Source organism: Typopeltis vanoorti, chromosome 20 (assembly GCF_054136105.1).
Source record: "Typopeltis vanoorti isolate ZY-2024b chromosome 20, IOZ_Tvanoo_1.0, whole genome shotgun sequence".
Classification (NCBI taxonomy): Eukaryota; Metazoa; Arthropoda; class Arachnida; order Uropygi; family Thelyphonidae; genus Typopeltis; species Typopeltis vanoorti.
This window is the reverse complement of record NC_143568.1, coordinates 259,255-271,623: the sequence shown is the minus strand read 5'-3', so window position 1 is coordinate 271,623 and position 12,369 is coordinate 259,255. Positions and strand designations below refer to the sequence as shown.

Sequence of the window (12,369 nt, the reverse complement as noted above, 5' to 3'; positions counted from 1 at the left end):
GGAGGCCTGAATAATAATAATAATAATAATAATAATAATAATAAACACAATATAGCAACAAAGTTTCAAAAACAAGAACACCACTGAAGGACACCTGTATCCAACTGAAGCTCAACTGCAGCAAAATTTTTAAATCCAATATCGAAATTGGAGATGTTAATGTCAGCTCTTTACTTTATGCAGATGATGATGTATGTCTAAATAAATCCAATAAAGTCTGCAGGATTCCCTGACAAAATTGAATAACTGCTGTAATAAAGTTGGCATGAAAATCAGCAATGAAGAGACAAAGACAATGAAAATAGAACACTGAATGGAGAATGTATAAAGTAAAACATTTCAGCTATTTAGGCACAATTTTGAGTGAAAATAAATTAAATATGGAAATACATATTTATATTCTATATAAATTTTATATAGAATAAGAGGGAAATTAATCAAAACTCTAGACTTGTTATATAGAAGACAGTGTCAAAACCAATTTTAACTTATGGATCTGAGAGCTGGGTTAGAAATAAAACACTTGATCAAAGAATGGAGACCACAGATATGAGAGTGCTGTGAAAGATTAGAAGAATGAACAGATGGCACCAATGGTGGTAACAAATTAAAAATGAGAATTATGAGGAAAGAACTTAACATTTTTAGCATTCAGGAATGTGTTAGCAAAGCTAGAATCTCAGGTGCTATTGTTACTTCAACAGAATGGGAGAGGAAGGGTTAGCAAAAAAAAAAAAAAAACAGTGTTTGACAACAAGATTTTTGACAGCAGGAAAATGACCAAGATCTAGGTGGATTAACAGTAAAAAGTGTCTTAGAAGACACAAATGTAAGTTCTGATATTATTTGAGTCTTGACAGATGAGATTAATATAAAAGAAAATTGTCAATAGGAAGTTAGTAATGATGTGACTTTCATGTAGTATTATCATAAATTCTGTACACCTTCTGAGGGTACATCAGGAATTTGATGAAACCTGTAAATGTAATTAAGAAGATAAAATATGTTTAAAGATATTTCTAAAATAAACCTAAAGCTTATCATAGTTTATAGTATAATACTATAATTCACTACTGGGAAAGTTAACAGAAGTTTCATGAAACTGAAACTATAACCAGTTGCAGAAAAAAATGAAATAAATAAAAATTTTATTGTCAAAATAATACTTTAAAATAATGTATTACTAAATCTTTGTATAGATTGTTTATAATTTATAAACTGACAAAAGTAATAATAATAATGGAACATTAACTAATGTTATATCTTATGGTTATCTTAACGACTGCGGCATTGTTATATCTTATTTTTCTTTATTACTATTATTTCTGTTAACTTAACTATATACCTTTTAGTCATACAATCTCCTCTTTTATATACTTCTTTATGTGTGCCTAACTCGACTCTACCTAGAAATGATTCCTTTTCGGATACTGGCAAATTTATTTTTTTATTGCTGCGCCAGCCAATATCGTATAACATGAGTTTTATTCAGGTTCAGGGAATATTCCTAGATTGATTGGCCTTCACTCTAACACACACTAAATAGATATCGGTACTAATTGCAATCGTGGCCAATGATCTATCACTTAAACATACTCATCCAATTCCCTCCCGCTATGGTTCTAAATTTTATAAGTGGTAATTTGGACTCGAATTCGGGCATGAGTCAGGTATATGCAACAAAACATGTTTATTGGAACTAATGACAATTACAACAAAAATTGGATTAAAATACTAAGACTTCCAAATCTCTTACAAGGTTAATATCTCATGCTAAGCTAGTTACACAATGCTAAATTAATCAAAATGCACTCAGATCATAATGCTAATCACACGAAACAATAGAACTAAATGACAATATTACTCTAAATCAATTCTCTTATGCATGCTACACTTAAAGACACTTTATACAACTTGTTACTATCTGGTAAAGGTCATCCACAAAATACAAATACACATATAATTTCAGTCACATGCAACTATTCTCGTAGACAGGCTTATACATTGGTTATGCATTATTAAAACACTTAAGGAATAGAACAACGTAGTTAAGGATATAAATTAAATTAAACTTTAATAAATATTTTCCGATATTTCGGCAATGTCACATTGCCATTTTCTAAAGGAACTTACAATACAAAAAAGTTACGTGCACGTAGGCACTACAACACAGAAACTGGGAATGAAGAGATGAAGGTATTGTTCTCCTAACAGTCCTGATGGTACCCTCTAGCGGGCTAAGTAGGTGTTCTTGGCTGTTGGGCTGAAGGTCTGCAGATGTAGGCCTCCCAAATTTGGGGCAGTCACATACAACCAAATTTGTTGAGGTTTGGAGAATTTCTTAGGGCTGAGGCTGATTCCATAAAGAGTCTTTCAAATTTGTATTTTCTGCGGTGTATCACTGTAGTTTTCTTCCACCGTATTCTGTGGAGTGTATCCAGAGCATGGTCCGCAAGCCCAGAATGACTGTATTTGTGAAAACGGATGTAGTCCTTGTGTTCCGAAATTATGATATTCGCTGTCCTGCCTGTTTGGCCAAAGCAAGACAGTTTACAACTGCAAGGGACCTGGTAAACACCAGGTAGGTCTAGGGGAGGTGGTTGGTCTTTAGTGGAGCAGATAAGGGATGCCAATTTTCTGTAAGGTTTCTAACAGGAGGTCAGGTCATGTTTTTTTAAGATTTTGGTAATCTATTCCGAGGTGCCTCGGATGTAGGGAATGGTGATGGATTTAGAGTAATCCTTGTTGTGGGGGGGGGGGGAAGGATCTGTGGTTTGTAGGTTCTAATATTTTTTGGATTTTTTTTTGGGGGGGTAGCCATTGGCTGAGAAAGTGTTGAGGATGTGATTTAGTTCAGTGTTTAGGGCCAGGTTGTTTGAACAGATTAGTTTAGCCCTGTTGTATAGTGTTTTCACTACTCCATATTGTTGTGAGGGAGGGGGGGAATTGTGGGGGGGGGTGGGGGGGGGGGGGGGTGGGGGGGGGGGGGGGTGGGGGGGGGGGGGGGTGGGGGGGGGGGGGGGTGGGGGGGGGGGGGGGTGGGGGGGGGGGGGGGTGGGGGGGGGGGGGGGTGGGGGGGGGGGGGGGTGGGGGGGGGGGGGGGTGGGGGGGGGGGGGGGTGGGGGGGGGGGGGGGTGGGGGGGGGGGGGGGTGGGGGGGGGGGGGGGTGGGGGGGGGGGGGGGTGGGGGGGGGGGGGGGTGGGGGGGGGGGGGGGTGGGGGGGGGGGGGGGTGGGGGGGGGGGGGGGTGGGGGGGGGGGGGGGTGGGGGGGGGGGGGGGTGGGGGGGGGGGGGGGTGGGGGGGGGGGGGGGTGGGGGGGGGGGGGGGTGGGGGGGGGGGGGGGTGGGGGGGGGGGGGGGTGGGGGGGGGGGGGGGTGGGGGGGGGGGGGGGTGGGGGGGGGGGGGGGTGGGGGGGGGGGGGGGTGGGGGGGGGGGGGGGTGGGGGGGGGGGAAGGTGGCAGATTCCGCGCTCAATCTGGATCATAATATCCTCACTAGGTATATTATTGGGAGCAATGGCGAAGTTGTGTCCACGTGACAGCGTATTGAGTGCTTCAGACTTCAGGGTGACAGAGCATGGTCGGCAAGCCAGGTCCCTTGCGGTTGTAAACTGTCTTACTTTGGCCAAATAGGCAGGACAGCGAATATCAGAATTTCGGAACACAAGGACTACATCCGTTTTCCACAAATACAGTCATTCTGGGCTTGAGGACCATGCTCTGGATACACGCCACAGAATACGGTGGAAGAAAGCTACAGTGATACACCGTAGCAAATACAAATTTGAGACTCTTTATGGAATCAGCCTCGGACCTAAGAAATTCTCCAAACCTCAACAAATTTGGTTGTATGCGACTGCCCCAAATTTGGGAGGCCTACATCTGCAGACCTTCAGCCCAACGTCCAAGAACACCTACTTAGCCCGCTAGAGGGTACCATCAGGACTGTTAGGAGAACAATAGCTTCATCTCTTCATTCCCAGTTTCTGTGTTGTAGTGCCTACATGCACGTAACTTTTTTGTAAGTTCCTTTAGAAAATGGCAATGTGACGTTGCCGAAATATTGGAAAATATTTATTAAAGTTTAATTTAATTTATATCCTTAACTACGTTGTTCTATTCCTTAAGTGTTTTAATAATGCATAACCAACGTATAAGCCTGTCTATGAGAATCAACATCATCCACGGAGATACAATTGCACGGAAGGCCGGCACAATACGGTAAATTGAAATTGAAGCTGTCTAGCTATGCGAACAAATCACCGCCACGTGGTCGCTCTTAGTGGACATTAACGAAGCTATTCGTGCCGTCGAAGATGAGCTTTCGCGCACTTTGAACCACGAACTTTGGTCGATTTTACATGATGTCTCATGTACCGCTGCCGAAAAAGAATTTAAAAAAATACGAGGCTGGCAGATGAAAAAGTTTGAAAAAATTAAAAAAGAACTCTACCGTCTTTCCAAAACCTGCTACCAACACGGTAATCAACCTTTCTTCAGTTACCCTGAAGCCTGAAGCACTCAACGCGCTGTCACGTGGACACAACTTCGCCATTGCTCCCAATAAAATACCTAGTGAGGATATTATGATCCAGATCGAGCACGGAATCCGCCACCTTCCACATCAAGTTGCCAACAGTGTAAGACTGGATGTAGCCTGTGTCCTTTCCAAACCAAGACCACCAAAAACCAACATATCAAACAAGGAATATAAAGCTCTACAGGAAATGAAGAATAATAAAGAATTAGTTATCACCAAAGCGGATAAGGGAAATGCAACTGTTGCATTTCCCTTATTACTTAACCAAAAGGACTACACAGGTAAGCTGAATGCTCTTCTATTAGATCGGGCCACTTACCTCCCTATCAATTACAATCCCACCAACTCTCAAATTAGAAAACTTCATAGGCTCCTTAAGAGAGTCACTTCTTGGCCAGTAGAAGTTACCAACAGATTAAAGCCATTTAACTCTATACCCCCCCCCCCCGTATTTATGGACTCCCAAAAATACACAAAGAAAATGTGCCATTACGTCCCATAGTGGATGGCATTGATTCCCCCACATACAAATTAGCTAAACATTTGGCCAAAGAGCTCACACACTATACTGGCAACACACCATCACATATAAAAAAACTCAGCCCATTTCAAAGCCAGCATAGAAAACCTTACACTCCAACAAACTGACATAATGGTCAGCTTTGATGTGTCCTCTTTATTTACAAATGTCCCACTCAAGGAAACTTAAGATCTAATCCAAGCTAAATTTTCTCCCGATATATCAGCCTTATTTCAGTTCACAATGAACTCAGGCTATTTCGTTTGGCAGGGAAAATTCTACAAACAAATAGAGGGGACAGCCATGGGTTCAAAACTCTCCCCACCCTTGGCCAATTTCTTTATGCAGACCTTTGAAGAAAAAGCCTTAGCCTCTGCCCCACAAAAACCAACCATATGGCTTCGCTACGTTGATGATGTGTTCGCTATTTGGCCACATGGCTCTGAAACACTTCTCTCCTTCTTAACACACTTAAACAACCAACACCCCAGAATCAAATTCACTCTGGAAAAAGAGGAAAACAACAGCCTCCCTTTCCTAGACACACTAGTCACCCGCCAGCCTAATGGATCCTTGGTTTTCTCAGTTTACAGAAAACTCACTCACCCATACAGGCAGATACATTCACCAACAATTCCCCCCCCCTCACAACAATATGGAGTAGTGAAAACACTATACAACAGGGCTAAACTAATTTGTTCAAACAACCTGGCCTTAAACACTGAACTAAATCACATCCTGAACACTTTCTCAGCCAATGGCTGAGAAAGTGTTGAGGATGTGATTTAGTTCAAAATTTCCCAAAGTTTCCCAAAAAAATCCAAAAAATATTAGAACCTACAAACCACAGATCCCTTCTCCCCCCCCCCCCCACACACAACAAGGATTACTCTAAATCCATCACCATTCCCTACATCCGAGGCACCTCGGAAAAGATTACCAAAATCTTAAAAAAACATGACCTGATCTCCTGTTACAAACCTTACAGAAAATTGGCATCCTTTATCCGCTCCACTAAAGACCAACCACCTCCCCTAGACCTACCTGGTGTTTACCAGGTCCCTTGCAGTTGTAAACTGTCTTACTTTGGCCAAACAGGCAGGACAGCGAATATCAGAATTTCGGAACACAAGGACTACATCCGTTTTCACAAATACAGTCATTCTGGGCTTGCGGACCATGCTCTGGATACACGCCACAGAATACGGTGGAAGAAAGCTACAGTGATACACCATAGCAAATACAAATTTGAAAGACTCTTTATGGAATCAGCCTCAGCCCTAAGAAATTCTCCAAACCTCAACAAATTGGGTTGTATGCGACTGCCCCAAATTTGGGAGGCCTACATCTGCAGACCTTCAGCCCAATGGCCAGGAACACCTACTTAGTCCGCTAGAGGGCATAGTCAGAACTGTTAGGAGAACAATACCTTCATCTCTTCATTCCCAGTTTCTGTGTTGTAGTGCCTACGTGCATGTAACTTTTTTGTAAGTTCCTTTAGAAAATGGCAATGTGACATTGCTGAAATATCAGAAAATATTTATTAAAGTTTAATTTAATTTATATCCTTAACTACGTTGTTCTATTCCTTAAGTGTTTTAATAACACATGCAACTATATAGATTCATTCCTGACTTTTCTTTGTTCAACAGAATTTTGTGGTCTGAAATTACGAATTCTTATCAGAGTCCTCTATGGATTGTCCATATAACCTAATCTAACATAAATTTCTATCTCTTTCAAAACATATAGTAAAGGTCTTTACATTACCCAGTTCTTTCTGTAGGTCTGTTAACTGCCCTGTGTTGTTCGGGTCATCCTTCGATCGGTTGTTTCTGTGCCTGGCTTATGGCTACGTCATCCCTTCTACATTCTTCCGGACTCAAACTTATTACTGCCTCGACTGAGGGTTATCTCCGCTCCTTTGTTCTTGAATGGGCATCCAGCGATAGGTACATTTTCTGCATAGGCCGATGATTCACGTGCGGCTCGTCTTAGGATCTTGCTCGGCATACTCAGAAAGACTGCCCACTGTTTGACATCGTAGGACCATGGCTCATCCTTTCTCCGTCCACTGGTCAGGAATCCTCAAGGTTAAATCAGGAACAAAAAGCCCCACAATATCCCGTGTATTGCCTTATATTCTCTCCCTCCTTTTTAGCACGACCCTTAATTTTTATGCCCTCAAGATGATCCTCAATTTCCTTACTGCCGTTAGGTGCTGTCTTCTAGGGAAGCGTACTTGCGTCATCTTCTGCGTTATGCAGTACCCTATGGCGTTCCGGCCGACACGTGCATTTCAGACTCGACCTTCGCACTGGTGCTCTTTACTGCTGTCTGTCGATTTACGAAGTTTTAGACAGCTTAATAGGACAAAATATAATTACTATTTCCCTTTTACAACATGATCATTAATCTGATAATTCTCCAGCTTAGTTTTCGTCTACAAATATTTCTGAGACAATTCATATATTATTACACAATTTCCTATACAACAAATCAGAACTTTCAGCTGGTAAACTATTATCTAAGTTAGCTAGAATTCTCATTTTAGATTCTGAATGAATAATTTCTTAAAATTCGTCCATTCAGGATCTAACACTAAGAGCAATTAAATCTTACCTCCTCTGGATCCCGATAGAAGTACAGATCTACGACAACATCCCATTTTAGTTCTCGGCTGATAGCACCTCTCATTCTCAAAACCTCACGTGCTAACATCCACCACAGAAGTCCAATTGAATGAATACCCTATATATATATTATGAAATACAGTTAGCTGACATAAAACACTAATTTACAACAATCATGCACATCTGCAAGAGTGCCACACTGCAAACTGTTATGCTACTGGGATCCTAAATAATAATAAAAATATATATATTTGCTTATTAATAAATTTTCCAAATTTTGGACATAGATCACCTCTGAGATTACAGTTGTGAAAATTAAGAATCTCAGGGCTCTTTGAAATAGCCATTAAAATTTTTAGATGCTTCTAAAAATCCTGTGGCTAGCGTTCTGGGCACGTTCTGTAAGGCTTTATTATTAAGGCTTGTGACTTTAATCAGCTGAAGGGTAGTAAGCATGTTGCCTAGGTATGACAGTGGTGAGATGAGGCAGAGAGCAAGGATTATGAATATGTTAGCTGAAATGTGCGAGGAGAAAGGAGTACAGTTTGTTAATGTGTAGAATAAGTTTGAAGGATGAAGTGAACTATATAAGAGAGAGAGAGAGAGAGATGGACTACATTTGAGTGGTTTTGGTGTGAGTCGCTTGGAGAGACTGCTGCTGGAAGGTAGAGAAGTGAGTACAGAGAATGAACCCACTCTTCCACATCACTTCCCAAGTGGGAAGTGATGTGGAAGAGCAGGAGAGTAAGAGGAAAGATTGAAGAGGTGGTTATGAATGAGGGAGTGAGCAGCATGAGTATGGAAAATGAGAGAATGGGTGTGCAAGAGAAATAGGGAAACAAGGAGGCTCGGTGCACAGCATGAGAAAGATGGATTCTCCAAGAGGATATGAATGCATGTGTAGACAGGAAAGGAATGGAATGACCTGGGATCAAAAGGAAGCAGTTGGACTTGAAGAGGGTTCTAAAATGAATATGCAGAAAGGGAAATATCCCCAGTCGAGCATGAAGAGATCACATCGAATGAGTGGTATCAGTGAAACTGGCTGTAGATCCAGGAATGAGCTGTTGTGTTTGTATACAAATGCCAGAAGTGTAAGAAACAAGGCAGATGAAATGGTTGCATTAATTGAGGATGTTCACCCAAAAATTGTTGGAATAAGTGAGACATGGTTAGGTGAGGACAACATCCTGACAGGAATAGAGATGGAAGGGTATGATGTGTTTTGTGAGGATAGAAGGGGTAAAAAAAGGAGGGGAAGTGCTATTGATGATATAGAAAGAGTTGTGTCCGCACAAAGTAGAGATACAAGATGGAAATAGTGCCAGTGGTTTTGAGGCAGTATGGTGTGAGACAGAGGTGAATATAGAATGAATATAGAATGAAATACTTGGTTGGATGTTGTTATAATGTGGATAGGTAGTGAGTATGAAATGTATAATCAAATTAGCAAGGCAAATAAGAAAAGAGTGACCTATATGGGTGATTTTAGTTATGGCAATATTGACTGGAATGATGAGAGAGAGAGAGAGAGCAACTGGAAGTAAAGAAAATGAGTTTGAGTTTTTGAGGGATAACTACTTCAGACAGTATCATTAAATTGTGAATGAAAGTATTTTGTAAATTATAATACTTCATTCATATTTAACATAATCCTCCATGTCATAAGTAAGACTTGTAAATATTATTTGTTATTAGTCTCTTGCTTATAATGTGTTATTCATATAGTTGCCTTGAGTTTTGTTTGTTATTATTTAATAATATAATCTTAAGATATGTAATAGTAATAAAAAGACTCTGTATAAAAATATCATTCATTTAAATTACTTTATTCTGTAAAATTTATTATAAGAAACTGTGTGTATATAAATTTAAATGTACTTTATATGAACTGTGATATATATTTTTTATTATCTCTAATTAATGGAATTCTACTGATGAGATTTGATTGGTCACTGTCAAGGAAACAGAGTTATTTTTAGGTGGAGTACTGTATACAAAGGGAGAAGCGAGTTGTTATGAACTGAACTGGTCAGAATGAAAGTAAGATATAGGGAGAAGCCTTAGAGACAGCATAGAGATCGGTAGCGAGTGGCAGAAAGGGAGTTGATATGTGCTGTAAATCGACTAGGAAAGGACAAGGAATTAATAGACATTTCGAATTACTTCTATGGGAGTTCTGATACTATGATAAATTCCAAATGGTTAATGGAAGAATAGTGCAGAACTGAAGTTAATACATAGAAGAAAATAAGGAATTAGTAGATAACTTAAACCAAGTGCATCAAGACTTGTGTATTTCTGTGTCTATAATTAGTTATTACATTGGAAGATTTCTTTGAATTGTGTTGCGATAAAGTAAAAGTCAACCAGATTTTCAAATGTGCCTATGCGAATTCGATGTGTAGAAGCAGTGATCCGGTAAGAGTTGTCCTTTCTATAACCTGTGAAGCTATAATAGTTAACTCCGTAGGATATATTTTGACCTTAGCTGTGATGTTATGTCAATTAATGGTCGGATGTTAGATGTACTGAAGTACTTTCCCCTCGAAATAATAAGTGTTATGTTGATCTATTAAGTGTTAGCTGACTGAGAAAGAATATAGTGTAGCCTGTCATAAGATTAGTTATTGTAATATTTGGAAGGTTAAACTTTTAAGAACTATTCTCAACTTGATTGACTGAGCATAAAGAACTGAAAAATGAATGTTTCATAGTTAACGGATTGTAATTATTCTGAATACTTTAAACTGAGCTAATATATTTATGATTTAATTCATCTAATTGGGTAGACAGAATGAAGTGAAAGAATTACTGATGCTTTAAGAATTAAGAAGTGTCACCATTAGCCATAATCCTCAAACCTAAATAAGAAGTTACTAATATCTGAATATCAATTTTTGTAATTGTTCAATTTGATAACCTTTTGCAGATAGTTATACTCGAATGTATACGTTGTACTATTCCACAGTAAATGTTTTCTTCTGTTGAGTTAAACTTGGTGTTTGCCTGATTTTTCTTTCATTGCACCACTCATAAAATTAATCGGACCTTTGCGGAAGCCTTAAAAGCTATTAATAACCCCGGCCTGAAGATAAAGTGATAATATAAGTATAATTGATGATTGATTCCTCTATATTATTTAGACTAATCTGAATATAGGGTGGTGCAGTATAATATAAATTTCTTTATATTCAGATGAGCATCAATCAACAACTAATGAATAAAAACGGAATTTAAAGAGGTAAAGATAAGATTAACAAACCAACAAAAATGGAACAGAAGGCATGCGAGGATTGAGGGTCTTAGATTTGATCATCTCATCTGAGGATGTAATTATAAACGAGGTGTCCAATCACCCACCAATTGGTGAGACTGACCATGAGGTGATTATCTGGGCGGTTGTCAGCAGTGTGAGGACCTCTGTAAGAAAAGGGTTTATGTGTGGAACTGTAGGTGTAGCATGGAATGAGGAGTTAGCTGGAAAAGAGATCAATGCAGGATGGGGGATATTCAAGAACTATCTAGTAGATGCAATATCTAAATGTATTCCAAGGATCATAAGGTTAAATAAGGTAGGTGAGAAATGGAGTAAATGGAGTAATGAATAAAGAGATGAAGCATGCAATACAGAGAAAGAGGGCATTATGGAGGCAGCATAAGAGAAGTTGTAATAATAACGAATTCCATGAGGATTACAAAGACCAGCCAAGGCAGGTGACCTGGTTGGTATAGGTAGTAAAAGTGAGGTATGAACAACAGTTAGCTAATGAAGCCAAAAAAATCCTAAGGAGTTATTTAGATATGTAGCCAGCAAAAAAAGAATGATTATTGAAGGATGACATTGATTTAAGAAAATAAAGACAGCTGTTGTGGAAGATGTGGTGGAGATACTTAATCGGCAGTTCACAGAGATCTTTCAATCTTGCAAATGAGATTTCATGGAGAGATTGAGAGCAGTTGATGATAGGGAGAAGAGATTGACTGTAAGCGAGCAAGAGGTGTATTTGTGATATGTGTATAGAGGTGTATCATGGGGAGTTGAGCAAACATGATGTCAATAAGGCTGTGGGACTTTATTATATATCGCCATGTATTCTGAAGGAAGGTGCCAGGAAGTTGACACTTGCCTTGACATATTTTTTAAATACGAGTCTTGCACTGTGTCAAGTTCCTAAGGAGTGAAAGGAGGGCAAGATTGTGCTGCTTCATAAGGAAGGTGATAGAACTTAAGCATCAAACTATAGGCCTATCTGTGTGTCAGGTATTGTGGTCAAGTTATTAGAGAAACTTGTGAGAACTAGGATCCAGAAGTGGGTTGACAACAATGGTATTATCTTTGATGGTCAGCATGCATTTGCTAAAGGGAGGTCATGTTTCAGTAAGCTACTTACTTATTACAATAAGGTGACTGATTACATGGACATAGGAGAAGGATACACAGTAATATACAGTGGTACCTCGACTTACAAACCACTCAATATACAAACTTTTTCATATTTCATTTTGACCTCTAGATACGAACCTAGACTAGAGATAAGAACCGTGATACTTTTCTTTTAAAATGAATTAAAGCCTGTTTTACATTATACTTTTTTTATTTTTTCCCCTAGTACCAGAAACAGGCTTAATGCACAGTACGGAACCAGCATAAATGTATGCACGTTTAGCTAAGTG

At 39.6% G+C, this 12,369-nt stretch overlaps 1 protein-coding gene across 1 annotated transcript in view; it reads right to left on the bottom strand.

Moving 5' to 3' along the window:
• The window catches only part of LOC150095184 (small ribosomal subunit protein uS2-like), a 153,843-nt gene that overhangs the window by 103,871 nt on the left and 37,603 nt on the right, over nucleotides 1-12,369 (bottom strand). Inside the window, exon 3 of the mRNA XM_090410616.1 lies at nucleotides 7,682-7,810. Within this exon, the coding sequence (XP_090266742.1) occupies nucleotides 7,682-7,810 (129 nt within the window). The remainder of the gene's footprint in view (nucleotides 1-7,681; nucleotides 7,811-12,369) is intronic.